We start from the raw sequence: 26727 nt of genomic DNA, 5'->3' as shown, positions 1-26727 counted from the left end.
AACGGGTAAGGTTAAGAAATTGGCATGGGGGGCACCGTTTCAGTTTCCGCCTCAGGCAGCAGAAAGTCTAGGTGCACCCCTGACGACAGTATCTTTACAAGCGACTCCCTGTAAACTTATTAGGTGGAGACAACTGCTTTTCAAATCCAGAAATTGCTCAGAGTAGTTGTCACTCCCCATCCCCCACTCTTCTCGACAGTACAATAAGTACATTAATGAGCACAGGATAACTATCCTCATGCAAAAAAACAAAAAAAACATGACTCTACGTGGTTTATAAACGCTATGGATTCACAGCTTGCAATATTGGGAAGGGTTCAGCATGCAAAATGGAGAGTTTGCTAAACGCCTTGAGTATCAGGCATTGAAAATCCTAAAGGCAGCAGCTTCCGAGAATGGCTGCAGACAATTATTGTTCCACATCTGCTTCGTGATTTACAAGAAAACAATTTCTTGAGAGGGAAAGTAATGTTGATCCCTGTGTGAACATGCATAAGAGATAAGGAGAATCTGCAATGGAAAGTAGAGGAAGCCGGAGCTCGGGAGAACGGACTCACCATCAGAAGATGCAAATTAACGGTTAGTCCATTCATTAACGCCACCTCTCCGACTTTGGCACCTGCATAATAAATGTTAATGAAATCTCAGCAATTTCTTTTCACCCAACAGAAAACGTTTCACAGCGGCCGAGAAGACGACTTTCCATAAACTGGAAAGTAAACACAATTTTGAATGTTCCACCGGAATGGAGGCGAGCGTCTATTTAATGCTCTCATTTGGTGAACAGAATAATAAGATAATGAAGTAGTTGCGCTTTGCGATGAACGAGGGGCTGATTTATCATTATTTTCCAGTTGACTTCTTACAAATTGCATTTTAAAGCTAAATATCCATGAAAATAGGAATTTCAAACAAAAATGGTGATATTGATGACATTACAGCACACCTCGGCGCGCACTCTGCAGTCTCTGAATGTATTTGCATGGAGCAATCTATTGCAATTAGAAGAGAAATGGCAAATCAATCCCTGCTTTTTTTTGCCTCCTATAGACATTGGGTTATGAAAGGGTTAAAGGGTCTTTGTTGCTCCAAAATGAAAAATTAAAATTCCCCCGTTACTTGTATGCAGCTTCTGTGCGGACCCAGACAATCCGTAATATTACCATCCATCCCTCCCCTACATCCTAAAGGCTGATGCACATGACCGTTTGTATTCTGCGCTCCGCAAAAAAAAAAAATACGGATGACGTCCATGTGCATTCCGTATTTTGCGTAATGTAACAGCTGGCCCCTAATAGGACAGTCCTACCCTCATCCGTAATGCGGACAATAATAGGACATGTTCTATTTTTTGCAGAATGGACATATGGAAACGGATTTTTTGCGGCCCAATTGAAGTGAATGGCCGCAAATAAAAAGGACCGGACATGGAAACAAAATACGTTTGTGTGCATGAGCCCTAAGGGAGAATGACAAGAGATTAGGAATATACACTGCTTTGTTGTAGTCTGTTACCAAGGAAACATATGAGTCTGCATAGGAGCTGTGGACACAAAACAGTAGAAAAGTTTAAGACTGTTTACTAAGTTGCTTCGTTTTCATTTCCAATGTATCTGAGCAATAGTAACAATGGCTGCAAAGGTGGAAATACACTTTAAATAATGCACTTTCCTGTTTCTGCACAACTACAACTCCCAACATGCATGGGCAATCCCCAAAGAGAACATTGCACTTTATATGGTACAGTTGATGTTATGTGGAAGGGCTTAAAGGGGTTGTCTGACTTCAGCAAATGTTATTTATCATGTAGAGAAAGTGTGTTTTCATATAGTGTTCAAGCACGGCCACTGCTGCTGGATTGCAAGGTGGTCGTAACCGTGGAAATAAGAATAGTATAATGCAATGGATAAATGAATCCAGCCAGCAAAGGAGGCAATATGGACTATCACAATACATTAGCAAATGCCTTGTATTAACTGGGGTTAAGGGGGAAAAATGTTGAAAATTTTTTAATAAGCTTGAATTGTACTTTGTGTATTTGCTTTTTATAGTAATAAAGATGTTAAATTGAAAAAAAAAACAACAAAAAAACCACACAAAATAGAGCTTGCTGCGATTTTCACGCAACGCACAAGTGATGTGTGAAAATCACCGCTCATGTGCACAGCCCCATAGAAATGAATGAGTCCGGATTCAGTGCGGGTGCAATGCATTCACCTCACGCATTGCACCCGCACGGAAATCTCGCCCGTGTGAAAGGGGCCTTAAACATCTACATGTTAGGGGATATTTTGGTGACCCTTTGGATCAATTGGGGCTCCAATTTACAAAGTAAGTTCAAGGCTACATCACCTAAGATCTCATGTATAGTGATGGACGAACATCGGCCGGGACTTTTCGCGAACGCGCGTTCACAATCAAATGTTCGTGAACCGTGCATTCGCGGCAGGCCCCATTCACTTTAATGGCAGGCGAACCTGAAAAACCAGCAAACACTTGCTAGAAGTACACAAATAGTCCCACAACATGGACAGTGACATACCAGAGGGGGGATTAATGGAAAAAATGCAGACAAAAAATATGTATTTTAAATCAGGGGACATTTTTATGCGTCTTAAAAGGGAAACTCAAAAATGTGCCCTGCTGAAGCCTAGACATTTTTTATTTTAGGCCACAGGAGTACAGGCCCCAAAAATTAGGCATTTACCTGACAGAAAAGAACAATATGTGTGGGCTGGCATGAGGAAATTCAATTACACATGATCGTCACAGGTGTTGAATTCCTTTGAGATCCATGCCTCATTTATTTTTAGAAATGTGAGGTAGTCCACACTGTCTAGAGCTAGGCGAGTGCGCTTATCGGTCATGATCTCTTTTGCTGCGCTGAACGTCCTTTCAGACAGGACACTCGATGAGGGGCAAGCCAAGAGTTCCATGGCAAATTGTGCCAGCTCTGGCCACAGGTCAAGCCTGCACTCCCAGTAGTCCAGGGGTTCCTCGCTTCTCAGAGCGTCCACATCGGTCGTTAACCCGATGTAGTCGGACACCTGACGGTTTAGGCGTTCTGAGGCTGGATCCATAGGGCGGCTGTCGATGGGTTGGCTGCAAGAATGATCTCATATTGCAAGTGACCAACACATTTTCAAACTGCCCTCTTCTTGCATACGCGGTAGGATTGGCACCCGCACCTGTTTCGCTGTGGGTGGAAATTCCTCTGCCAGTGCCCGCAACAGCAAGGCCTGGAAATTCTGCATTCTGACAGCCCTCTTTGATGCTGGTAACATGTCCACCATTTTGTGTTTGTACAGAGGGTCTAAATACATTGACACCCAGGTACTGGTCCTTGCCCTTGATGCTTTTTATATGGGGGTCCCTCTTCAAACACTGGAGCATTAAGGCCCCCATTTGCACTAAATTGGAAGTGGTGGAGCGCCCTGGCTCCTGCTCATCGCCCAGAAGAAGGTCGTCCTCAGTCTCCTCCCCTAGCCACGGACAACACCAGGGATCCCTGAAAAGTTTAAAGTCCCCCTCAAAGCCTGCTCTTCTTGCTCCCCCTCCTCCCCCCCAGCAACCATCCTCCTCTGAATACTCTTCAGACTCCTGCTGACTTGTCTCAGATGGAGAAGCTCTCCCCCGGGAATTCATTCAGCATTGCGACTTCCTCATCTTCCAGCTCCTGCTCCTCGACGGCTTAATCAATGACGCAACGAAATGCACGCTCCAGAAAGAAGGTGTCAAGTACAAAGTCACTGATGGTGCCCTGGCTGCGACTGACCAGTTTGGTGATCTCATGAAATGGCCACAGAATTCTGCATGCGTAGCGCATGAGCAGTCACTGGCGCGGTGAAAAGAAACCTAGCTCCCCAGAACCTGTCCTGCTGCAGAGTTCGTACAGGTAGTCGTTAACGGCATGTTGCTGCTGGAGCAGCCCATCAAGCATATACAAGGTGGGGTTCCAGCGCGTCGGGCTGTCACAAATCAGACGACTTACGGACAGGTGGTGTTGCCGCTAAACGTCAGCAAGGCGAGCCATGGCCGTGTAGGATCTTCTAAAATGGCCAAAGATTTTCCTGGCCTGCCGCAAGACGTCCTGGACCCCGGAGTATTTGGAAACAAATCGCTGCGCAACTAAGTTCAGGACATGTGCCATGCACGGCATGTGGGTAATTTTGCTCTGTTTCAGCATGCTCAGCAGATTGGCACCGTTGTCGCACACACCACTTTACCACCTGTCAAATTGAGCGGGTTTAGCCACTGATCGGCCATTGACCGCAGAGCTGAAAGCAGTGCAGGACTGGTGTGGCTCTTGGCTTCCAGGCACAACAGCCGCAGCACAACATGGCAACGTCTCACCGGGCACGTCAAATAGTTACTGTGGAGCTTGGGGGGTGCAGCGGAAGAGGCTGTAGAAGTGGAAAAGGAGAAGTCAGCCGAGGAGGAGACTGAGGATGGAGTAGGAGGAGGAGAAGAAGAGGCAGGCCTGCATGCAATCAGTGGTGGTAACACCAAATCCACATGGGTGCCAACGGGTTACATGCTTGACGGCCGTCAGAAGGTTCACCCAGTGGGCAGTAAAAGTTATGTACCTTCCCTGCCCGTGTTTGCTAGACCACGTGTCTGTGGTCAGATGTATCGTTGCACTGACACTGTGTGCCAGAGATATATTCAATTGCCGCTGAATGTGGCCATATAGTCTGGGATGCCGTTCTTAGAGAAATATTTCCTTCCGGGGATTTTCCATTGCAGTGTGCCAATGGCTACAAGTTTGCTAAAGTCCTCTGAGTCCACCAGTTTATATGGCAGTGGGGTAACCGCCATTGTTACCTCCTCTTCCTCATCGGATGCCAAGAATGGCTGCGCATCGGTATGGTCTGGGAATGGATGGGAAAATAATTCCTCTGGAGGGGCTATTGTGGTGGAGGTGTCTTTGGGGGTGCACACAGCAGAGAGTGAGGAGGGTGCAGATACAGAGGATAAGCAAGGTGCAAAAGCAGAAGGCTGAGTGAGCAACTTAACCATTTCTGGTGGGTCCTTTGACCTAATGGCACGTGCATTCTGCAACTTCCCACTTAGGCTTCGGCCTGGTGCACCTGCCCGACCCCTACCATCTCTGCGGAACGGGTTGCCTCTTCCTCTGCCTGTTGTCATTTTCAAAATGACCCTGTGTTAAAGTCCCTAGGGATGAGCAGTATTTCTGGAAGCAGGTATATCGCAGGCCTCAATCAATTTTCAGTGGAAGCAGTTATATCAATCCCCTTAATCAGTATTTTGTGGAAACAGGTATTTAAAACCCCTTAATATTAGGTTGAAGCAGGTATATCGCACCTCTCAATCAGTATTTTGTGGAAGGAGGTATATATCGCAGGCCTCAATCAATATTTGGTGGAAGCAGGCATATCACACACCTCAATCTGTATTTTGTCGAAGCAGGAGTATCAAACCCCTTAATCAGTATATTGTGGAAGCAGGTATATCGCACCCCTCAATCAGTATTTTGTGGAAGCAGGTATATCGCACCCCTTAATCAATATTTGGTGGAAGAAGGTATATCACACCAGTTGAAATTAGTTGTTCCAATAGCGTTTATCCCTCTATATAGCTGCGGTATCGCAGCAGAACCGCACACAACTGCTGCACAATACAAATGCACTATAATATACTTTCTATGTTAGAAAGTACATTATAAGTATATCACGCCCCTCAGTATATCACACCTATCGATGGCACACCTATACTAGGCCTTAAAAAGACTTTTGTGGCCCTATTAGCTAGCGTTTGGTGTCCCTAACAGCCTGTCCCTTCTCCAAAAAGCAAACTCTCCCTACACTTGCAAAACACAGAATGTAAAATGGCTGCCAGATCGGGTTCTGTGATAGTGTGGGGGTGTGTCCATGTGCTAAAAATTTCATAACTGGCTGTCGTGTTCCACCTGGTGTGTGTGTCATGGGTCAAATTCAGCGCAATCCAAAAGAATATGGCGCCGTTGGACATCGCCATATGTTCGCATGTTCGGCAAATCGCGAACGTGCAAAGTTTGCCGCAAAACGACTGCCGTGCGAACTGCAAGGCCATCTCTACTCATGTAATCCACAGTGATTACGGCTGTTGGTTCATGTTCTGCTCCTTCCTCCTCTTTTTTTTTGTGTTCTACTGGAAGCTGTGTTAATATATTCAGGACTCAGGCATTTTAATGCTTTCACAACGCTGGAAAGGGCATGTTAGAACTCCGACAGGAGATTAATATCCCCTCATAATAGGGGCAGATGGATGGGGGCATTCAAGTGCATTATTAAAGCAAAGAAAGTTTAAAAATTGCATAGGGGTTCATAAAGTGTAGAAAGATGAATTAACCCGAACAGAGAGCACAATATTACATTGTGGGGGAGATTTACTAAAGCTTTTATGCCATTATTGTGGCGTTAAAAAGTCACATATTATGGCACTCTGCGTATTTGTGCCATAAGTTGCAACTTTTACAGCTTCTCGACACTTTTCTGAAGTAAATACTAATAATAATAATGTATCCTTAGCGCATGTCTGTATATTTATATATTTGTGCTCCTTTATGCCCCCCCCCCCACCCCCCAGGAACTGCACTCCCAATATGAAGTTTATGTGATGTCACCACGCTGGAAGAATCAGGTGCTAAAGCCTGCAGTGGGGAGCGAATGTCCCCGCGCATTTAAGTGGACGAGGTTATTTTTTTTTTTTACCCCTGAATTGCTTTTTTTTTTTTATTACACAGTGTACCACTTTTTACCGGCGGTTAGACGGGTGCATTCCTGTCTAAAAGGGTCCCATTGATTTCAAAATAGGTAATGTGCTCTTTTGGAGCCATCTATTCTCTGGCTGTTAGAAAAACCAATCAATTGGTTCTAGAGATGGCCGTGTGATGATTGTTTCTTTAACAGATGTCATACAGCCATTTTTCCCATTTAGCTTTATAAATTAGGTGCATCTTACTCCAGCGCAGGAAGAGCATATTAGAACGCCAGTCTTAATAAACGTCCCCTAGTATGTACTAATGGTATTTGCATTGTTGTGGTGTTCGGGTGCTCAGGTCGACCACCTCGGGATGCTCGGGTGCTCTACCGAGCACAATGGAAGTCATCGGGAGAACCCGAGCATTAAACCAGGCACCCTCTGCTCTGAAGAGGGGCGGGTGTGTGGTTCATAGGAAAAGGTCAGAAATGGTTCGGACCCAGCATGGGGAGGATGTCTGGATGCATCTCGGACTTTCAGGTCACTGCTGGGAAAGATGTTGTCCGAGTAATACGCCAATTTTACAGACTGACAATAATACGCTCAAAACCGAAGATAATTTTTCCACTAAAATCGATTTTAGGAAACATTCTTTACTATATACTTACTTGTATATGAAGTGCAAGTACTGACAAAAATTACAAGGAAGAGGCACTCCGATACAACCTGTATATCACATAAAGGAGGGCCTCATTCACATTGTGGTACAATTGTTCAGGTAGTGGGACTCCTACACTCATAAAGCCTATGCACTAAGTGAAAGGGCTGCCAAAAATGACAAGGAACCGGCACTACAATACAATCATTTTTACACATAAAGGAGGGCATCATACACCCTTGAAAAATTATGATTGATGGCCTGCTGGTGACCCTCAAAAACATTAGGAGCAAGGGCTTGCTGGTGACCCTCTAAAACATCACGGGCGAGGGCCTGCTGCTGAGCTGACCATCTAAAACATTAGGGGCGAGGGTCTGCTGCTGATCTGAGCATCCAAAAAAATTTGGGCGAGTGCCTGTTGCTGAGCTGACCATTGAAAAAATTATGGGCGAGTGCCAGCTGCTCAGCTACCCATTGAAAAAATTATGGGTGATGGCCTGCTGGTGAGCTGACCCTGTAAAAATTATTGTTGAGGGCATGCTGGTGAGCTGACCCTCAAAAACATTATATGAGAGGGCCTGCTGGTGAGCTGACCCTGTAAAACATTATCGTTGAGGGCCTGCTGGTGAGCTGACCCTCTAAAAGATTGTAGGTGAGGGCCTGCTGGTAAGCTTACTCTTAAACATTATATCCAAAGGCTTACAGGTGAGCTGACCCTCTAAAAGATTGTAGGTGAGGGCCTGCTAGTGAGCTGACCCTCTAAAACATTAGGAGCAAGGTCAGACTAATAAGTATGTAGATATGGAAGAGGAGGACAATGAAAAAAGGAAGATTGAACCATATACCCTTTTTTATGGTGGAAGGGGTGCAGGGGAATACAGTGTATTCAGTACATTATAAACAACACATTTAAAGTGCCTTTATGTTCAACCGCTTTCCTCTGGTGGAGTAGAGAAATCAGGGGCAATCCAGGCCTTGTTCATTTTTATAAGAGTCAACCTGTCACCATTTTCAGTTGACAGGCGGAATGTGCTTATCAGTTACTATGCCCCCAGCAGCACTAAAAACCCGCTCTGACAAAACACTGGCGGCGGTGCAGGCCAGCACCTCCAAGGCGTTGAGCGCCAGTTCGTGCCACGTGTCCAGCTTGGACACCCAGTAGTTGTAAGGCACAGAGGGATCATTCAGGATGCTGACACGGTCTGCTACGTACTCTTCACCATCATTTTTATTGATTTTAAATAAAGTACACATTGCACCCAATGATCAGGATCCTGCCAGTCATTTACGTGGACAAAAATCTAATGCAATGGCATTACAGAGCAATACAAAAATTTTGTTAAATAACAAATTTTACTTTCTCCCCCCTCCCTAATATTATCTTGCAGAGAGAGGACTACACCACCCCATCCTTACTGTAATTTATTTAAACAGCTCCCAAAGTAGGTCATAACCACCTAAGTTAACAGAAAATTGAGCACACGATCCTCATTAAAATGTAGCATAAACTTAAGATAAATGTCCCATTAAGGACAGTTGTCCTCTCATGCAATTCCTAGTCAGTGCTAGTGAAGCCAAGTTCCCAGATTCTAGCCTTCCCTGCCATATTGACCAGAATTTGTTTGGGCATTTTCTTTTGACATACACCCCTCTTAAGACGTAAAATTGTATTCATCCTATTTATGTATTCCTGCTTGTCGGGAGGCCTATCTCTTGTCCAGTGCTTAGTGATTAGAACTCCCGCTCGGAACAGCATTCTGTGCATACATAAGGATAATTTATCATTTAATCCTGAGGAATCCAGCATACCCAACACACAGATTCTAGGATCATTGGGCAATCGTATCTGAGTTGCTGTAGCTATGATTTCCCGTATCTCTTCCCAATATTTTCCCAACTCTCGGCAGTTCCATACCATATGAAGCAGTGTCGCTTCCGTTGCACCACATCTAGGGCATGTGGAGTCCGGTCGCACACTTATTTTGATTAGAAGTTTGGGGGTTCTATACACTCTGTGTAGCAGGTATAGCTGAGATAGTCTCTGAGACTCATTCAAAGTAAGACTAGGAGTTAAAGCCAGGATGTCATTCCACTGGTCTTGAGATATTGTCCCAACATCCTCTTCCCACTTTACCCTTACTACTAAAGGGGTAGTGGCATCAAGAATGTATTTATATAGTTGGGATATCAGGCCTTTGGTAACACTAGCTTCTAGTAATTGTTTCAGCACAGGAGGAGAGGCGGCAATTACTATGTGCCTTGGAAATTGCGTTTGGTGTGCATGTCTTAATTGAAGGAATTGGAACAACGCCGTTTTGGGTAGGCCAAACTCCTCCTTAAGTTGATTGAAAGATTTAAACACTCCTGTGCGATTGAATTTGGTTAAAAAAAAAAAAAAAAAAAGTATGCCCTTCTCCTCCCATGGGGAAAATCCTTTCAGCCTGAATATTTCTGGTAGTTGGGGGTTTCGCCATATTGGTGTAATGTCATTGAATTATGTCAGATTCGTTAATTCTTAAAATTTTGCCCAAACCTTGGCTAAAAAGGGAAAGCGTGGGTAGTTTTTTACCAAGAGGCTGATGCCTACTTATTTCCAACGAGGCAATAGGCGCTTTTTGTTTCATAGTATGGGCAACAATATCAATTAGTTGTATTAATCCACCCTCTAATGTGTTGTAATTGTGCAGCTACATAATAGGACTATGGGTTCAGAAGAGATAAGCCTTCCTTACTTTTTTGGAGTGTTTCTATGCAAATTCTCGGTTGTTTCTTTTTCCATATCAGTGATCTAAAGATCCCCTGGATCTTATAGAAGATCCTTTGTGGGATCCATACCGGTGAGTTGTGTAATATATATAATAGTTGTGGCATGAATATCATTTTAAGTAAGTTGGTATCGGTGTTATTATCACTCAATTGAATTGAGTGGTCAGCTGCAGTGGTATACGAGTGAGGTCCAATTGTGGTGGGGTAGGATCCAATGGGAGAATTGTGGATTTGTCCCAGTTTATTCTTAATCCAGACTATTTCCCAAAATTGGTAATTTCGTGCATTATGGGGTCTAAAGACTCCTGTAAGTCTCCCACATATAATAATAAATAGTCTGCGTATAACGAGACTCTTTCATCCCGGGGCCCTATTGGAAATCCCTTCCAGTCTGGGGAGGTGCGTAGAAGACAAGCTAAGGGCTCAATTGCTATTGCAAATAGCAGTGGAGATAAGGGGCAGCCCTGTTGTGTGCCCCTATGTATATTGGCATCTGCGGTCCCTGAGAAACCCATGACATTACCTCCCTTATGGCGCCGCAGGAGTATGGCGGCGAGATGTACATGGCAATTAGGAAAAATTGTACCCCAAATATAGAACAGTGCAGGCAGACATACCGACCTTCATGTCAATTTTACTAGAGTGACATTCAAAGGGGATAGCTCTATGAATTAGGACACTAACCCCCGTAGCGTGTGTAGAAAAGGTGGAATGAAAGGCCTGTGAGAACCATGGTTTATGGAGCAACCCTTGGGATTGTTTAGTCAGGTGGGTCTCAGTGAGACATATTATAGCTGGCTGATACTTTTGAACGGCCATAAAAAACGCTTGGCGTTTAGTTGGATCCCCCAGGCCTCTAACATTCCGCACTACTATGTGAGTTTTATTCACTATCGTCCCATGGGAGACATAAAAGGAAGGAAGATCTAGGCATCAAAATGAGACATATCAGGTACTGAAAGAATAATTACGTGCATCATCTCTCTGCAGGCCATGAACCTAAGTGAACAATAAACATAATATTACCAACATAAAGAACTTGTAATGGTCCCAGAACAGGACATGAGGCACAGGAAAGATTCCTGTAACTCGCAGCATAGAAGGTAAAAACAGATCCGCATTCACGGAACAGGTCTCAGTAGTAGAGAACCGGGCAGCAATAAACCAGTATAACAAATGGCATTTTGGTACAGTTAACTCGTGGCATATCAACTAAATGGACAGCACAAGTATGGCTATTAAAGTCATTGCCAGAAGGTGGCGCCAAATTACTACTCTGGAGCATTATGGCAGTAGTATAAACATGAACTCTCAACAAATATGGAACATTATACTTATCCGCCCATCCCCAGAGTCCTCTAGGTTTTCCTCAGTGAAGACCCGGGTACGGCAATGTCCACTTTTCTATTAGTCGTTATCATAACTTTCGGATGGATAAGATTCAGTTTCTTCAATCCACCGGTTAGCGTCCTCCGGAGATTCAAAGAAGTGTGTTTTCCCTTTAAACATAAACTCAGAGCTTTGAGGGATATAGCATGGCATACTGTATATTCTGCAATCGTAGTCGTCTTTTAACATCCAGAAAACGTGTGTGGCGTCTCTGCACCTCCGCTGAAAAGTCAGGAAAGATAGAAACTTTATGTCCAGCCACAGATAAATTCTGGTGCTCTCTTGCTTAACGGAGAATGGTATCTCTATCCTGAAAGTGGAGAATCCTCATAAGCATTGGTCTGGGAGGGCCGCGCGGCGGTGGTGGGTGAAACGGCACTCTGTGCGCCCTCTCTATGGCAAAGAAGGGAGACAGAGTCTTTCCCAAATATCTTCCTAAACCAATCCTCAAAGAATTGGACACCAAGGGGCCCTTCAGCTTTTTTTAGGGACCCCCAAGATGCAAAGGTTATTTCGTCGTGATCTGTTTCCCAAGTCCTCCGTTTTACTTATCAGGAGAGTGACGTTGTGTATTACTTTAGCCAGAAGCCGCTTTATAGGGGAGACTTAGTCTTCCAGTTGGCTTACTCGCCCCTCCGCCACAGTAATTCTCTCATTAACTTTCCTTATATCTTGTCTAATAAAGGACACATTTTCTTTGAGGGACCCAATAGATTAAGTGTTAAGAGTCATTAGAGCTGCACTACATTAGTGCACGGCCGCATATATGTCCTTGATAGTAGTATCGGACAGTAGTGGCAAAGTGGGGATACAGGGGGTAGAGGGTTGTACACCAGCATTATGCAGTGAGCCAGATTCAGCAGCAGGGCCCCCCTCACTTGCCTCCAGCTCCTCTACGTGGGATCCGCCATCTTGGGAGCAAGCACCTTGCTCCACTGAGTGATCGGCCAAAGCTGCCGCAAGTTCTGACATCGCTCCAGATAGAGTGCCCTCTTGTGCAGGGTCCTCTTGTTTGGGGGACTCGAGCGAATTGTTCCAGGCGCGCCGCCACCTCCGCTGCTTTAGAAGATGCGGCCGCGCCATGCTGCCTTGCCGCCGGTCCCGCCGCTTTCTTCTCTTTCCTGGCCGAACGGGTCATACTGGCCTGGGGTCCAGAGAAGTTACTCAGCAGATATGAGTGGTGCCTGGCTGTTTTAATTCACCTCAGGCACAGGATAATAAAGGATTCTGCTAGCGCTGCCCGGGAGCTCAAGCTCACACATCCTTCTACATTGCCGGCCAGGCCACGCCCTTCAACATCTTCCAAAACTTTTCTCTCCTTGCGACACTAGGCCGCACATCAGGGTGAGGGTGCTGGCGGGTGTCATGAAACTGTCCCAGGCCTTGGAGAGTGTTGCCTTGCCTCTGTTGGAACTGCTCTGTGTTCCCCTTGTCTCCCCCAACTCTGTTGCCCAGGGAACTATGTACTCTGCTGCCAGCGTTGTCAGCTGGAAATTTTTGGAGCAATTTTTGCACAAGAACCTTCTGGTATTGCACCATTTTGCTCATCCTCTCCACCACAGGAATGAGAGATGAGACGTTCTCTTTATAGCGGGGGTCGAGAAGGGTTAACAACCAGTAATCTGTGTTGTCCAAAATGCGTAAAACACGCCAGTCAGAAAGGCAGCCTAACAAAGTCAGCCATATGTTTCAGAGTTCCAACAAGCAAGACTTCACTGTCGTCATCAGGAGGATGACTCAATCTCCTCATCCTCTTGCTCCTCTTCTGCCCATCCACGCTGAACAGATAGAATAAACCTGCTATGGGTACTACCCTCTGATGTGGAGGCAACCGTCTCCTGCTCCTCCTCTTCATCATCATCCAATCCTCACTGAGAAGACAAACTGAGAGTGGTCTGGCTATCACCCTGTGTAATGTCTTTCCCCATTTCCACCTCTTCTACATGCAAAGCGTCAGCCTTAATTGTGAGTAACGAGCGTTTGAGTAGACACAGAAGTGGGATGGTGACGCTGATAATAGCGTTACCGCCGCTCACCATCTGTGTTGATTCCTCAAAGTTCCTTAAGACCTCAGAGGTCAGAGATCCATGCCCATTCCTCGCTTGTGAAGAGCGTAAGCAGACTGGAAAGGCGACAACCATGTTGCAGCTGGTATTCCACTACTTCCCTCTGCTGCTCACAAAGCCTGGCCAACATGTGGAACGTGGAGTTTCAGCGCGTGCTCATGTCGCACAACAGTCAGTGAGCTGGCAATTGTTAGCACTGCTGCAGCGTTGACAGACTGGCAAAATGTGGAAATGGGCACACACGTGGCACACCTTCACCAGTAGCTCAGGCAAATTGGGGTAGGTTTTGAGAAACTGCTGAACCACTAAGTTGAAGACGTGTGCTAGGCATGGGATGTGTGTGAGCTTCCCGAGCTCCAAAGCCGCCAGCAAGTTACGACCATTATCAGACACAACCATGCCTGGTTGTAGGTTGTGTGGTGAGAGCCACAGCTTAGTCTGGTCTCTTATCCCCTGCTACACGGCGGAGTGCTGTTTGTCACCTAAGCAGATCAGTTTCAGCACGGCTTGTTGCCGCTTCCCCACTGCAGTGCTACACTGCTTCCAGCTACCGACTGATGGATGACTGGTGCTGTAAGAGGATAATTCTGAGGTGGAAGTGGAGGAGGAGGTAGAGGTGGAGAAGTGAAAGTTGGAGCCACTAACATAGGTGGTGGCGGAAACCCTGATTGAATTAGGGCTCGCAATACTTGACGTCGGTAGCACCTGTGCCATTCGAGGGTACGACTCGCTCCCAGCCTCCACAACCTTCACCCAGTGTGCCGTCAGGGAAATGTAGCGTCTCTGGCCGAAAGCACTTGTCCATGTGTCAGTGGTTAAGTGGACCTTCCCAGTACCTGCGTTGGTCAGGGCACAGGTGATGTTACGGGACACATGCTGGTGTAAGATGGGCACGACGTAACGAGGGACGGTCGCCGACATCAGGCTACGGAAGGCCTCAGTGTCCACAAGCCTAAATTGCAACATTTCCAGGGCCAGTAATTTGGAAAGTTACGCATTTAGTGCTATGGCCTGGGGGTGGGTGGCTGGGTATTTGCGCTTGCATTCAAATGCCTTGGGTAAGGACATTTATACGCTGCGCTGGGACATGGAAGTGGATGGGGTCGCTGATGGTGCTTGCAAAGGTCCAGGTGCAGGGCTGGAGGCATCCGGGCCTGCACCTTCAACAGGGGATTGGCCAACAGATAACACAGGGGAAGAGGAGGCAGTGGTGTGACCCGCAGACACAGATTGTGGACCCTGGCGTTCGGCCCACCTATTAGGGTGCTTTGATGCCATGTGGCTGATCATGCTGGTGGTGGTGGCGAGGTTGCTAGTGTTCACTCCCCTGCTTATTTTTGTATGGCACGTGTTGCAAACTACAATTCTTTTGTCGTCCGCACTTTCCTGAAAAAAGCACCAGACTACCCCTTGGCAAGGGAGATTTCTGCACTGGTGTGTTCCAGGTAACAGTTGCAGGTCTGTTTGGTGTGGCCCCCCTTCTCCCTTTTGCCACCCCACTGCCTCTTCCAGCCTGTTGCAGTGCTTCAGATCCCTTCATCTAGGTTTCGTGCACGATTGTTTTTCTTGTGCTCTGGCAGCAGGCACAGTTTCAACGCGCCCAGGGCCACGGCCTCTGCATATACCATCAGCAGCACGGCCACTTCCCTGTCTCTTACTGCTCGCCTTTTTCATATTAAATGTTATATATGCTTGAAAGTATGTCACACGTACAGTAGCGTAGGATTTGTAAGTGTATGTCACAGGTATTTTGGATGTGGAAACGTCACACAGGAGATATACCCCAGATAATGCTGCTGATGTCAGCAGCAGCTAATAAAAAATTACAGGGAATGTCACAGGTATTTGGAATGTGGAAACGTTACATAGGAGATGTACCCCAGGTAATGTCACTGTCTGCAGGGGACACCGTCTACGGAAAAAGTACACTGGATGTCGCTGATATTTTTGGGATGCGCACACTTTACACTGGAGATGTAGCACAGCTGTCACTGTCCGCAGCGGACACTGTCTACGGAAGAAGTACACCGGATGTCAAAGATATTTTTGGGATGCGCACACGTTACTCAGGAGATGTAGTTCAGATAATTTTGCTGTCTGCAGCGTCCTAACTATTGCATGCTATTCAGAGCAGGATGCGCTAAAAATAGATATTGCTGCCACACACAACAATAGTCCTTAAAAGGACTTTTGGGTTAAAAAAAATATAATTATTCACTCCCTACACTATCTTTCCTTTCTTCAGCGCAGCTCTCCCTGACTAACACTGAGCCGAACACGTGTCATTGGCCAGCCAATCATTGTAATGCCAGTAACCAACATGGCTACGGCATTACAGTGAATGGCAGTACTTACCTGCACGTTTATTGGCTGCGTAGCCGGTTGAATACCGCCATGTGCCGAGCTTCCAGATGCTCGAACCGAACTGGTGTTCGGCCTAGCATGCTTGATCAAACCTAGCTACTGAAATTCATTGTTATTCCCCAAACGTTGCTTCCTGAAGATCCAGTTACTGTGAAGTGCGTTAGGATAAGGGGGTAATTTGAATTGAAAGAGTTCAGGGCAAGTTTGCAATAGGTCTGAGGTTCGAGAGTGATTGGAGGGTCACCTTTTTCAGGATATAAGGCACGTGATCCTTTAGTGCATTTTGGGTAACACACTCCTGAATGTACTGGAAACCAGGCAAGTCGGACCTCCATAGAAGATGGAATAAGGAGGTTTCCAGGGTTCACTAGCAGGCTGTTAGGAACCTGACCTTTCAGCCATGAGCACTCACTGCATAAGTAACGATACCCCCAGACATAAAATTATTAATGCAACATGACCCACCCCTTGAATACTTATTTTAGGCAATAGATGGATGTTTTATCAGCATAATTCATACAAGTTATGCTTTATCTCTTATTAAGGAACCCCAACACTCTCTCTCACAGAGATAGCTAAATAATAATATTTAAAAGAACCACTTAGTTTTTACTTTTATCATTTGCATGAAATTACAAAAATAAGGTCTGACCGGGACACATCCCACTCCTGCCCTATAGTTATATCTGGTATTTCAGCTCAAGATTTCAGTGAGTGGGGCTCGACTGCAACATCAGCCCAAGCCTGTAGACAGGAGAGGCGCTGTCTACAGAACCCCCCCCCCCCCCCAAAAAAAAAAACAAAACTAAAAAACAGACCCACTTTCTAATCTCATAAACCCTTTAAATCTAGAGGTAATACAATTATATCAGTGTCTAGGTTTTGGTCCACTGGGAGACGTCCATAATTAAACAATTTTTTTTTTTTTTTGTTGGTCCTTCATGTAGGAAATGTCTTCTCAACTAATCATGGGCCACAGTGGTGCCCCACCTATTTTTCTGCAAGTTTAGAACATTCAGGATCCAGGTTGTATCGAAACAGGAGCGACAGGAGATCATTGAGGTGGCTATGGCCTAGAATTTCTGAGTCTTAAACATGTTGGCTAATAGATATGGCCTTGTGGTTCACCCGGCGGTCATTTCATGGCAAACTTTGCTCGTTCGCAATTCGCCGAACATCTGAACAAGTGGCGATGTTCACATGCGCCATATTCATCAGGTGGAGCAGGACATCCAATTGAGACATTTCAGCACATATACACCCCCCCCACCCTATAACAGAACCCGATCTGGCAGCCATTTTACATTCTGTGTTTTGCCAGTGTAGGGATAGGCTGCTTTGTGGAGCAGGGACAGACTGTTAGGGACACCAAACGCTAGCTCATAGGGCCACAAAAGTCCATTTAAGGACTGGTATAGGTGTGCTATCGATAGATGTGATATGCTGAGAGGTGTGATATACGTATAATATACTTTCTAATATAGAAAGTATATTATAGTGCATTTGTATTCTGCAGCAGTTGTGTGCGGTTCTGCCGCAATACCGCATCTATATTGAGGGACAAACGCTATTGGAATAACTAATTGCAACTGGTGTGATATACCTGTTGCCGCAAAAAAAAAAAAAAAAACGGACTGAGGGGTGTGATATACCTATAATATACTTTCTAACATAGAGAGTATATTATAGAGCATTTGTATTGTGCAGCAGTTGTGTTTGGTTCTGCTATATAGAGGGACAAGTGTTATTGGAACAACTATTTGCAATGGGTGTGATCTACCTGTTGCCCCCAAAAAAACTGACTGAGGGGTGCGATATAACTGCTTACACAAAATACTGATTGAGGGGTGTGATATATCTGCTTCCACCAAATATTGATTAAGGGGTTCTATATTCCTGCTTCTACAAAATTCTGAATAAGGGGTTCTATATACCTGCTTCCACAAAATACAGATTGAGGGGTGCGATATACCTGCTTCTACAAAATACTGATTAAGGAGTTTAATATATCTGCTTCCACAAAATACAGATTGAGGAATGGGATATACATGCTTCCACCAAATATTGATTCAGGTGTTCTATATACCAGCTTCCACAAAATAATGATTGAGGGGTTTGATATACCTGCTTCCACAAAATATTGATTAAGGCCTGCGATACACAGGCTTCCACAAAATATTGATTAAGGCCTGCGATACACAGGCTTCCACAAAATACTGATTGAGGGGTGTAATACTCCTGCTTCCACCAAATATTGATTCAGGTGTTCTATATACCAGCTTCCACAAAATAATGATTGAGGGGTTTGATATACCAGCTTCCACAAAATAATGATTGAGGGGTTTGATATACCTGCTTCCACAAAATATTGATTAAGGCCTGCGATACACAGGCTTCCACAAAATATTGATTAAGGCCTGCGATACACAGGCTTCCACAAAATACTGATTGAGGGGTGTAATACTCCTGCTTCCACCAAATATTGATTCAGGTGTTCTATATACCAGCTTCCACAAAATAATGATTGAGGGGTTTGATATACCTGCTTCCACAAAATATTGATTAAGGCCTGCGATACACAGGCTTCCACAAAATATTGATTAAGGCCTGCGATACACAGGCTTCCACAAAATACTGATTGAGGGGTGTAATACTCCTGCTTCCACCAAATATTGATTCAGGTGTTCTATATACCTGTTTCCACAAAACACTGAATGAGGGGTGCAATATACCTGCTTTTACAAAATACTGATTAACGGGTTCTATATACCTGCTTACACAAAATACTGATTGAGGGGTGCAATATACCAGCTTCCACCAAATATTGATTGAGGGGTGCAATATACCAGCTTCCACCAAATATTGATTGAGGCCTGCTATATACCCGCTTCCACAAATAGTGCTCTTCTCTAGGGACTTTGGCACAGGCAGAGGAAGAGGCAGGCCATTCCGCAGGGTTGGTAGGGGTCGAGCAGGTGCACCCAGGCCAAAGCCTAAGTAGGAAGTTGGAGAAGGTGCATACGATTATGTCAAAGGATGCACCAGAGTTGGTTGAGTGGCTCACTCAGCCTTCTGCTTCTGCACCCTCCTCATCCTCTGTATCTGAACCCTCCTCACTCTCTGGTATGTGCACCTCCAAAGACACTGCCACCACCACCATAGCCCCTCCTCTCAAGTCAGATGAATTATTTTCCCATCCATTCCCAGACCTTACTGATGCACAGCCATTCTTGGCATCCAATGAGGAAGAGGAGGTAACGGCCGTCACCCAGCGGTCTGACAACAGTACCCAGATCAGCCCAAGAAGGGTGGACTCCACTGTTGCTGCCTACTCAGAGATCTCTAATTTCAGTGATGGTTAAAGTGACAATGATGACGTGTTGATGGACTTCACGTGGGTTCCCACAAGAGAGGAAGAGCATAGGTGTTCAGAGGGAGAAACGGAGCAGCAGATAGGGAAGAGAAGGAGGAGAAGCATGCAGAACTCGCAGTGCACAGGAGGCAAAAATCAGACTGCAAATGTATCTGGAGCGAGCCATCCACCATGCACGGTCACATCTTGCGCTCCCAGGATGCTGGCACATGGCTCTGCAGTGTGGGCTTTTTTTTAACATGTCAGCTTCTGACAATAGTGTGGCCATCTGCAGCCTGTGCTGTCAATGCATAAGTCGTGGGACGACCGCCTTAAGAAAGCACCTGGCCTCCCATCACCGAGCCCAGTGGGAGCAATGCAGTCAGAACCCACAAAGCCACACTCCTGGTGCTCAACGTCCTGCCTCTTCTTCTCCTCTCTCCTCCCATTTGTCCGTGCCATCATCACGTTCATTTGGCAAAAGGCAGGCTTCTGTGGCCAAAATGTTCGAGCGTAAAAAGTTGATGACGCTGAATAACCCTCATGCCCAACGGCTGACCGCTGGCTTGTTGGAACTGCTAGCCTGCCAACTACTGCCATATAAACTGGTGGACTCAGAGGCCTTTAGAAAATTTGTGGCCATTGGCACACTGCAATGGAAAGTCCCCGGAAGGAAATATTTTTTCTAGAAGAGCATCCCAGAGCTATATGGCCACGTTCAGCGGCAATTGAATATATCTCTGGCACACAGTGTCGGTGCCAAGATACATCTGACCACAGACACATGGTTTAACAAACACGGCAGGGAAGGTACATAACTTTTAGTGCCCAGTGGGTGAACCTGCTGATGGCTGTGAAGCATGTAAGCATGTGGATTTGGTGTTACCACCATGGATTGCATGTAGGCCTGCCACTTCTCCTCCTTTTACTCTATCCTCAGTTTACTCCTTGGCTGACTCCTCCTTTTCCACTGCTACCGCCTCTTCCGCTGCAACCCCCAAGCTCCCTAGAACCTATTCGTCGTGTCAGGCAAGACGTTGCCATGCTGTGCTGTGGCTGTTGCGCCTGGAAGCCAAGAGCCACACCGGTCCTGCACTGCTTTCAGTTCTGCGGTCACAGGCCGATCAGTGGCTAACCCCGCTCAATTTGACAGTTGGTAAAGTGGTGTGCGACAGCAGTTCCAATCTGCTGAGCGCACTGAAACAGGGCAAAATGACACACGTTCCGTGCATGGCACACGTCCTTAACTCAGTCCGGCAGCGATTAGTTTCCAAATATTCCGGGGTCCAGGATGTTTTGCGACAGGCCAGGAAAATCTCTGTCCATTTTAGAAGATATTACAAGGCCATGGCTCGCCTTGCTGACATTCAGCAGCGACACCACCTGGCCGTCAGACGTCTTATTTGTGACAGCCCGACGTGCAGGAACCCCACCTTGTATATGCTTGACAGGCTGCTCCACCAGCAACGTGCCGTTAACGACTACCTGTACGAACTCTGCAGCATGGCTTCTTTTCACCACGCCAGTGGCTGCTCATGCGCGACGCATGCAGACTTCTGCAGCTATTTGATGAGATCACCAAACTGGTCAGTCGCAGCCAGGGCACCATCAGTGACATCATACCTTATGCCTTCTTTCTGGAGCATGCATTGCATTGTGTCATTGATCAAGCCGTTGAGGAGCAGGAGCAGAAAGATAAAGAAGTCGCAATGCTGAATGAATTCCCTGGGGGGGCTACTCCATCTGAGACAAGTCAGGAGTCAGAAGAGGATTTAGAGGAGGATGGTGACTTGGGGGAGGAGGAGGAGGAGCAAGAAGAGCAGGCTTTTAGGGGGACTTTATACTTTTCGGGGATCTCTGGTGTTGTCCATTGCTGGGGGGAGGAGACCGAGGACAACATTCTCCTGGGCGAAGAGCAGGAGCCAGGGCACTCCACTGCTTCCAATTTAGTGCAAATGGGGGCCTTCATGCTCCAGTGTTTGAAGAGGGACCCCCGTATAAAAAGCATAAAGGGCAAGGACCAGTACTGGGTGGCAATGTACCTAGACCCCTGTTACAAACACAAAATGGCGGACATGTTACTAGTATCACAGAGGGCTGTCAGAATGCAGCATTTCCAGGCCTTGCTGCGAGAGATGCTGCATTCTGCTGTTGCGGGCACTGCCAGCGGAATTTCCACCCACAGCAAAGCAGGTGCGGGTACCAAACCATACCGTGCCTGCAAGATGAGGGCGGTTTGAAGTTGCGTTGATAACTTCGGATATGAGATCATTTTTGCAGCCAACCCATCGACAGTTGCCCTCCGGATCCAGCCATGGGTACGCCTAGACCGACACGTGTCCGACTACATCGGGTTAACAGCTAATGTGGATGCTCTGAGAAGCGAGGAACCCCTGGACTACTGGGTGTGCAGGCGTGACCTGTGGCCAGAGCTGGCACAATTTGCCTTGGAACTCTTGGCTTGCCCCTCGTCGAGTGTCCTGTCCAAAAAGACATTCAGCGCAGCAAGGGGGATCGTGGCCGATAAGCGCACTCGCCTATCTCAGGACAGTGTAGACTACCTCACATTTCTAAAAATTAATGAGGCATGGATGTCAGAGGAATTCAACACCTGTGACGACCACGTGTAATTGAATTTCCTTATGCCAGCCCACACATATCCGCCACGATCCAGAACAAAGAATGGTCCTTGTCTTATGTATATACAGCGGCATAAAAGGCCTTTTCTGTCTGTTGAATGGCTAATTTTTGGGGCCTCTACTCCAGTGGCCTACAATAACATTTTTAGCCAGTGACCGCCTAATGTACCTCCAGCCACATAATCACTTGTTCTTCTCTGTCAGGCGAATGCCTAATTTTTGGGGCCTGCACACCCGTGGCCTAAAATAAAAAATTTCTAGGCTCCAACGGGGCACATTTTTGTCAGTTTCCCTTTAAGACGCATAAAAATGGCCCCTGACTAAAATACATATCTTTAGAGGGAATTTTTGCCAATGATCCCCCTCTGGTATGTCACTGTCCATTGTTGTGGGACTATTTGTGTACTTCTAGTAAGTATTTGGTGGCTGCAAATATGACCTGAAGGTTTTTCACGATCGCCTGCTATTAAAGTGAGGGCCCGCCGCAAATGCGTGATTTGCGAACATTCGATCGCATTCGCGAAACGTCCCGGCCGATGTTAGTCTATCACTATTGGCTAATATTTGCTATTGTACAATATGTTTTTAACTGTAACTTAATAAGGGCTCATGCACACAAACGTGCCGTGTTTTGCTGTCCGCAAATTGCGGATCCGCAGAACACTGATGACAGCCGCGTGTATTCCGTAATTTACAGAACGGACGGCCCATTATAGAAATGCTTATTCTTGTCTGCAAAATGTACAAGAATAGGTCATGTTTTAGTTTTTTTTGCAGGGCTGTGAAACGTTGCAACGGATGCGCACATCACACAGAGTGCTATCTGCGTCTTTTGCGGCCCGATAGAAGTGAATGGCTCCGCATCTGAGTCGCAAAAAAATCCGGCTCTGATGCGAAACGAAACCACGTTCGTGTGCATGAGCCCTAAAGATGATATGTTTCTGTATTCACCTGTTTTCTCATTGTGCTTTGATCCCCTGAACGACACCTGACCACAATGATGTGGCCCTTGGGGACACATAACTACTGTGGACAGCCATTGGCTGCAGTAGTGCATGTGACCTTAAATGTGGGAACGGAAGAGCAGTGAAGACCGTGATTAACCAATGGAGCCAGAGCCAAGCATCGGGCAGTAGGTAGATACGCTTACCTTGACAGCTCACACTGACTGGATGGAGGAGGGCATTTTAAAAAACACTTGAAAATTTGACAATTCCATTAAACTAAAAATTTGGGAAAGTTAAGGGTGGACACATCTGTACAACTAACTGTAAACAGGGCTCTAGCCCACCCCCAAAATGTTGCATTCCCTACCAAAAGTCTAAAGATACATTTTTCAAAAAGTTCCTTATCATCTAAATTTAGACCTTTTTTAATTTTTTATTGTCATGCGTTTAAATATATGGAAACTCCTAACTTAATTCTAAAGATTATTTGATCTCCACAAAATGATTAATAGAAGATGAGTGTTATAGAACCAATAATGGTTGGAGCTGGGAACAGGCTTTACGCAGTGCTATATAAATCAGCCACCGCCATGTTAATGAATAGTGGTCCAATCAGTCTAATTTAAATGCACTTTGCCTTTTGCATATATACTTCATCACTTCAGCTCTCTCTGTCACAACCATTTTTTGCTGAATCAGTTCGTTGCAGCATTGAACCAACGTATTCCACAGTGCCTATTTAAAAAAAGTTCAAATCAGCACTTCACCCCTTCTTCCTAACTTTTTGCATGCTGTAGCTTTTCTCTGCTATGGATGAAGGTCCTAAATGGGGGCAATGCTCTATGAAGCAAAAATTCAAAGAATATGAGGGCATTTGCTATTTTACATACAATTTTTGCAGCCGTTTTTTATGTATCTCACACAGCAAATGAAGAAACAATAGTTGTGACTAAATACCTTGTTCCATTTGTGCATACAACTTCTATGAAAACTTATGTGTTTTTGGGGGTCTTTTATTAAGACTGGCATTTCAGATTCCGGTCATAATAAGGCCTTGCATTGGCGGTGGATCCGCCGAAGTTATGTAGAGGCGCAGGCTTCTACATAACTTCGGCGGATCCACCGCCACTTCTAAATCTATGCCATCTCCCTTGCTGGGGTAGATTTAGACCATTTTCTATGCCTTAACCCCTTAGTGACCACACACTTTTTTTTATTGCATTCCATGAGCTATAACTTTGTTTTTTCATCAATGTATGAGGTCTTATTTTTTTGCAGGATAAGTTATAGTTTTTTAATGCACCATTTTGGGAACATGTAATGATCGATTAAAGCCAGCTGATTAGCTAAAACCCCCGTTGTTTACGTCAGTAAAAAGGCATATTAGTGGTCTTTTTTATGTATTATTGTATTTCTGAGCCACTACTAGCTTACAGGCAATGTTTCTTATCAGATCTAATGTATTCCCTTGTAACGTGGAAACAATACTTTATTATATTTAAAAACTTTTATATTTTATATTTTTTGCCAACCCCTGTAGCTATTTTTTTCCTTGATTCCCTAAAGTTAATCTTAGAATCAGCGTCTAACCCTTGAATATCATTAATTTTTTTACTTATTAAATCAAATGCGTTCAACATGTTCTGCTGATTCATTAATTACTATATCTTTATAACATGGAGTTTTGTTTTTCTGATACAGAAGCTCCATGTTTCCTGCATAGACATGAATTAGTTTAAAACATAATATTATGTGCTGCCTGTTGCTACCACTAGGGGGATTTAGGATCTTGCTGCATAATATTAAATAGTATGCAGTGAGCTCCCCCTAGTGGCAGCTACACTAAATCTATGTCTACACAGGGATTTGTATCAGAAAAACAGACCTCAGAAACAGAGAAAAAACATTTTTTTTACTCAGAAGTTGAACCAGCAGAAGGAATATAAGGGGAATAAGTATAGTAATTGTTTTCTTTTATATCCACTCCTGTGTTTGACTCAAAAAAAGGATCAGTGTTTGCGTCTGTGAATTTAGCCTTCATATGGCCCCAAGTGAAAAAGAAGCCTGGTGGTAAGATTCCTAAAGGTGAGCTCCCTTTTATCAGCTTCAAGTCACGCAGCGTTTAAAGATTTATACAACACACATCTTCCCATAGCTACTTCTACCAATGAATAATAAATAAATAATACGTACCAACAAGCTTAGCCATAGGATCCACAATACATTCATCAGCAAGGGCCCATGGACGTTTTCCAATGAAATGACCATGAACGCCCCTAAAACAGAAATGACACAAATAGCTACTGAAAACCTTGTCAAATGTGCTTTACAATGCAATTGAAGTGTTACGTCATTGGGTGTGGAACCACTTTGTCAACCAACAGATTTGAGTTTGGGCTACTCCTGGGGTGTTATCCTGGCAGTCCCATGATATTCACACATTTAACCTTGTACAAGCATCTAGACTTTACTGTAGTGGAACCATCAGGCCACTATTTCCTTTAGTAGTCTCTGTGACTGATAGCTGACCCACGGGAGTCAAGACACTAGGTCAGGGCACCAAGGCCGAATCCTAGTCAGAGACAGGCTGAGGTCATGGTAGGCAGAGTATGAGTAATATGATAAACCGTCTGAAGTGAAGTCTAGGCAGTGAAGGGTCAATATGGAGGTTAAGTACAGTTTACATAAGGCGGGGGGGGGGGGGGGGTGTCAATATCCAGGAGACGGGCAGAAGTCATTAATTGGGCAGACAAACAAATTCAGCATACCTTTGCAAGAACCTATTGTTCAGGCACCCTCTCACAGGGAAAGGGGCCTAAAGTATCCCATGGTTGCCCACCATTGGCTGGTGAAGATGAGAGTGCACAGATGCTGGACTTTTAAGAGCAAGGGGTAGCATGTGCGCACTATGGGCAGAGAAGGACAGGCCTTGCTGGCAAGGAGGCTGAAGCCTGTGTGGAGAGACAGAGCAAGCCTAGTGGAAGGCGAGTTCAGACCTCCAGGACATGTGAAGAGAGCAGAAACGGAGAGGACTGCCACTGTAACATGAGGCAAAGATATCCCGATGTACAGAATGATGTATGAATGTATATGTTTTAATGACAAGATTTCCTGCCAGTAATAAGTGCCAATCTGGCAAATCAATTTGTGCTTTTTTATCTTTATATACATGGAGCAATCATTGCTGCTGTATGTGAGTGAATGATCGCTAGTACAATGGTTCAGGCATGTCCCAGTCTAAACGGGCAATGTGTTGCCAACAATGGATGAATTTTATGCCAATATACAAGACAAGATTCACAACAAAGGAGCGTTTGCTTGTTTGTCAGCTGATTGCGGAGCATATTTTCATGGGGCAATGATGGGAACTGGAATTGCAATGGTTCATTAGCCCATCTAAATGGCCCATAATACTATATGTATAGATGTCAGGTGTGAATATAGCCTAATGGTGCATTCACACGACCGTAAGTGTTTTGCGGTCCGCAAATTGCCGATTCGCAAAACATGGATACTGGCCATGTGTGTTCCGCATTTTGCAGACCGCAAATGGCCCGGCGCTATATAGAGAATGCCTATGCTTGTCTGCAACCACGGACAAGAATAGGACACGCTCCATATTTTTTGCGGGGCCGCAGGACGGAACAACGGATACAAACAGCACAGGGTGTTCATTGAAATGAATGGGTCCGCACCCGTTCCAAAAAATTGAGGAACGGATGCAGATCCATTTATACGTTCGTGTGAATGCACCCTAAGCCTGTGATGGTTAACCTCTGGCACTCCAGCTGTGGTACATATACAACTCCCAAGATGTACACTTGCTTGGCTGTTCTCCGAACTA

General features: G+C 45.4%; 1 protein-coding gene across 1 annotated transcript in view; it reads right to left on the bottom strand.

Moving 5' to 3' along the window:
- Positions 1-409: 409 nt before the first annotated feature.
- The window catches only part of LOC122944638 (kynureninase-like), a 54134-nt gene continuing 27816 nt past the window's right edge, over positions 410-26727 (bottom strand). The window contains exons 4-6 of the mRNA XM_044303105.1: positions 25077-25159; positions 558-619; positions 410-478 (exon numbers count right to left, since the gene is read on the bottom strand). Of these exons, the coding sequence (XP_044159040.1) occupies positions 410-478; positions 558-619; positions 25077-25159 (214 nt within the window). The remainder of the gene's footprint in view (positions 479-557; positions 620-25076; positions 25160-26727) is intronic.

This window comes from Bufo gargarizans, chromosome 8 (assembly GCF_014858855.1).
Source record: "Bufo gargarizans isolate SCDJY-AF-19 chromosome 8, ASM1485885v1, whole genome shotgun sequence".
NCBI classification, from domain to species: Eukaryota; Metazoa; Chordata; class Amphibia; order Anura; family Bufonidae; genus Bufo; species Bufo gargarizans.
The sequence above is the reverse complement of the archived record's forward strand: the minus strand, read 5'-3'. Positions and strand labels throughout refer to the sequence as shown.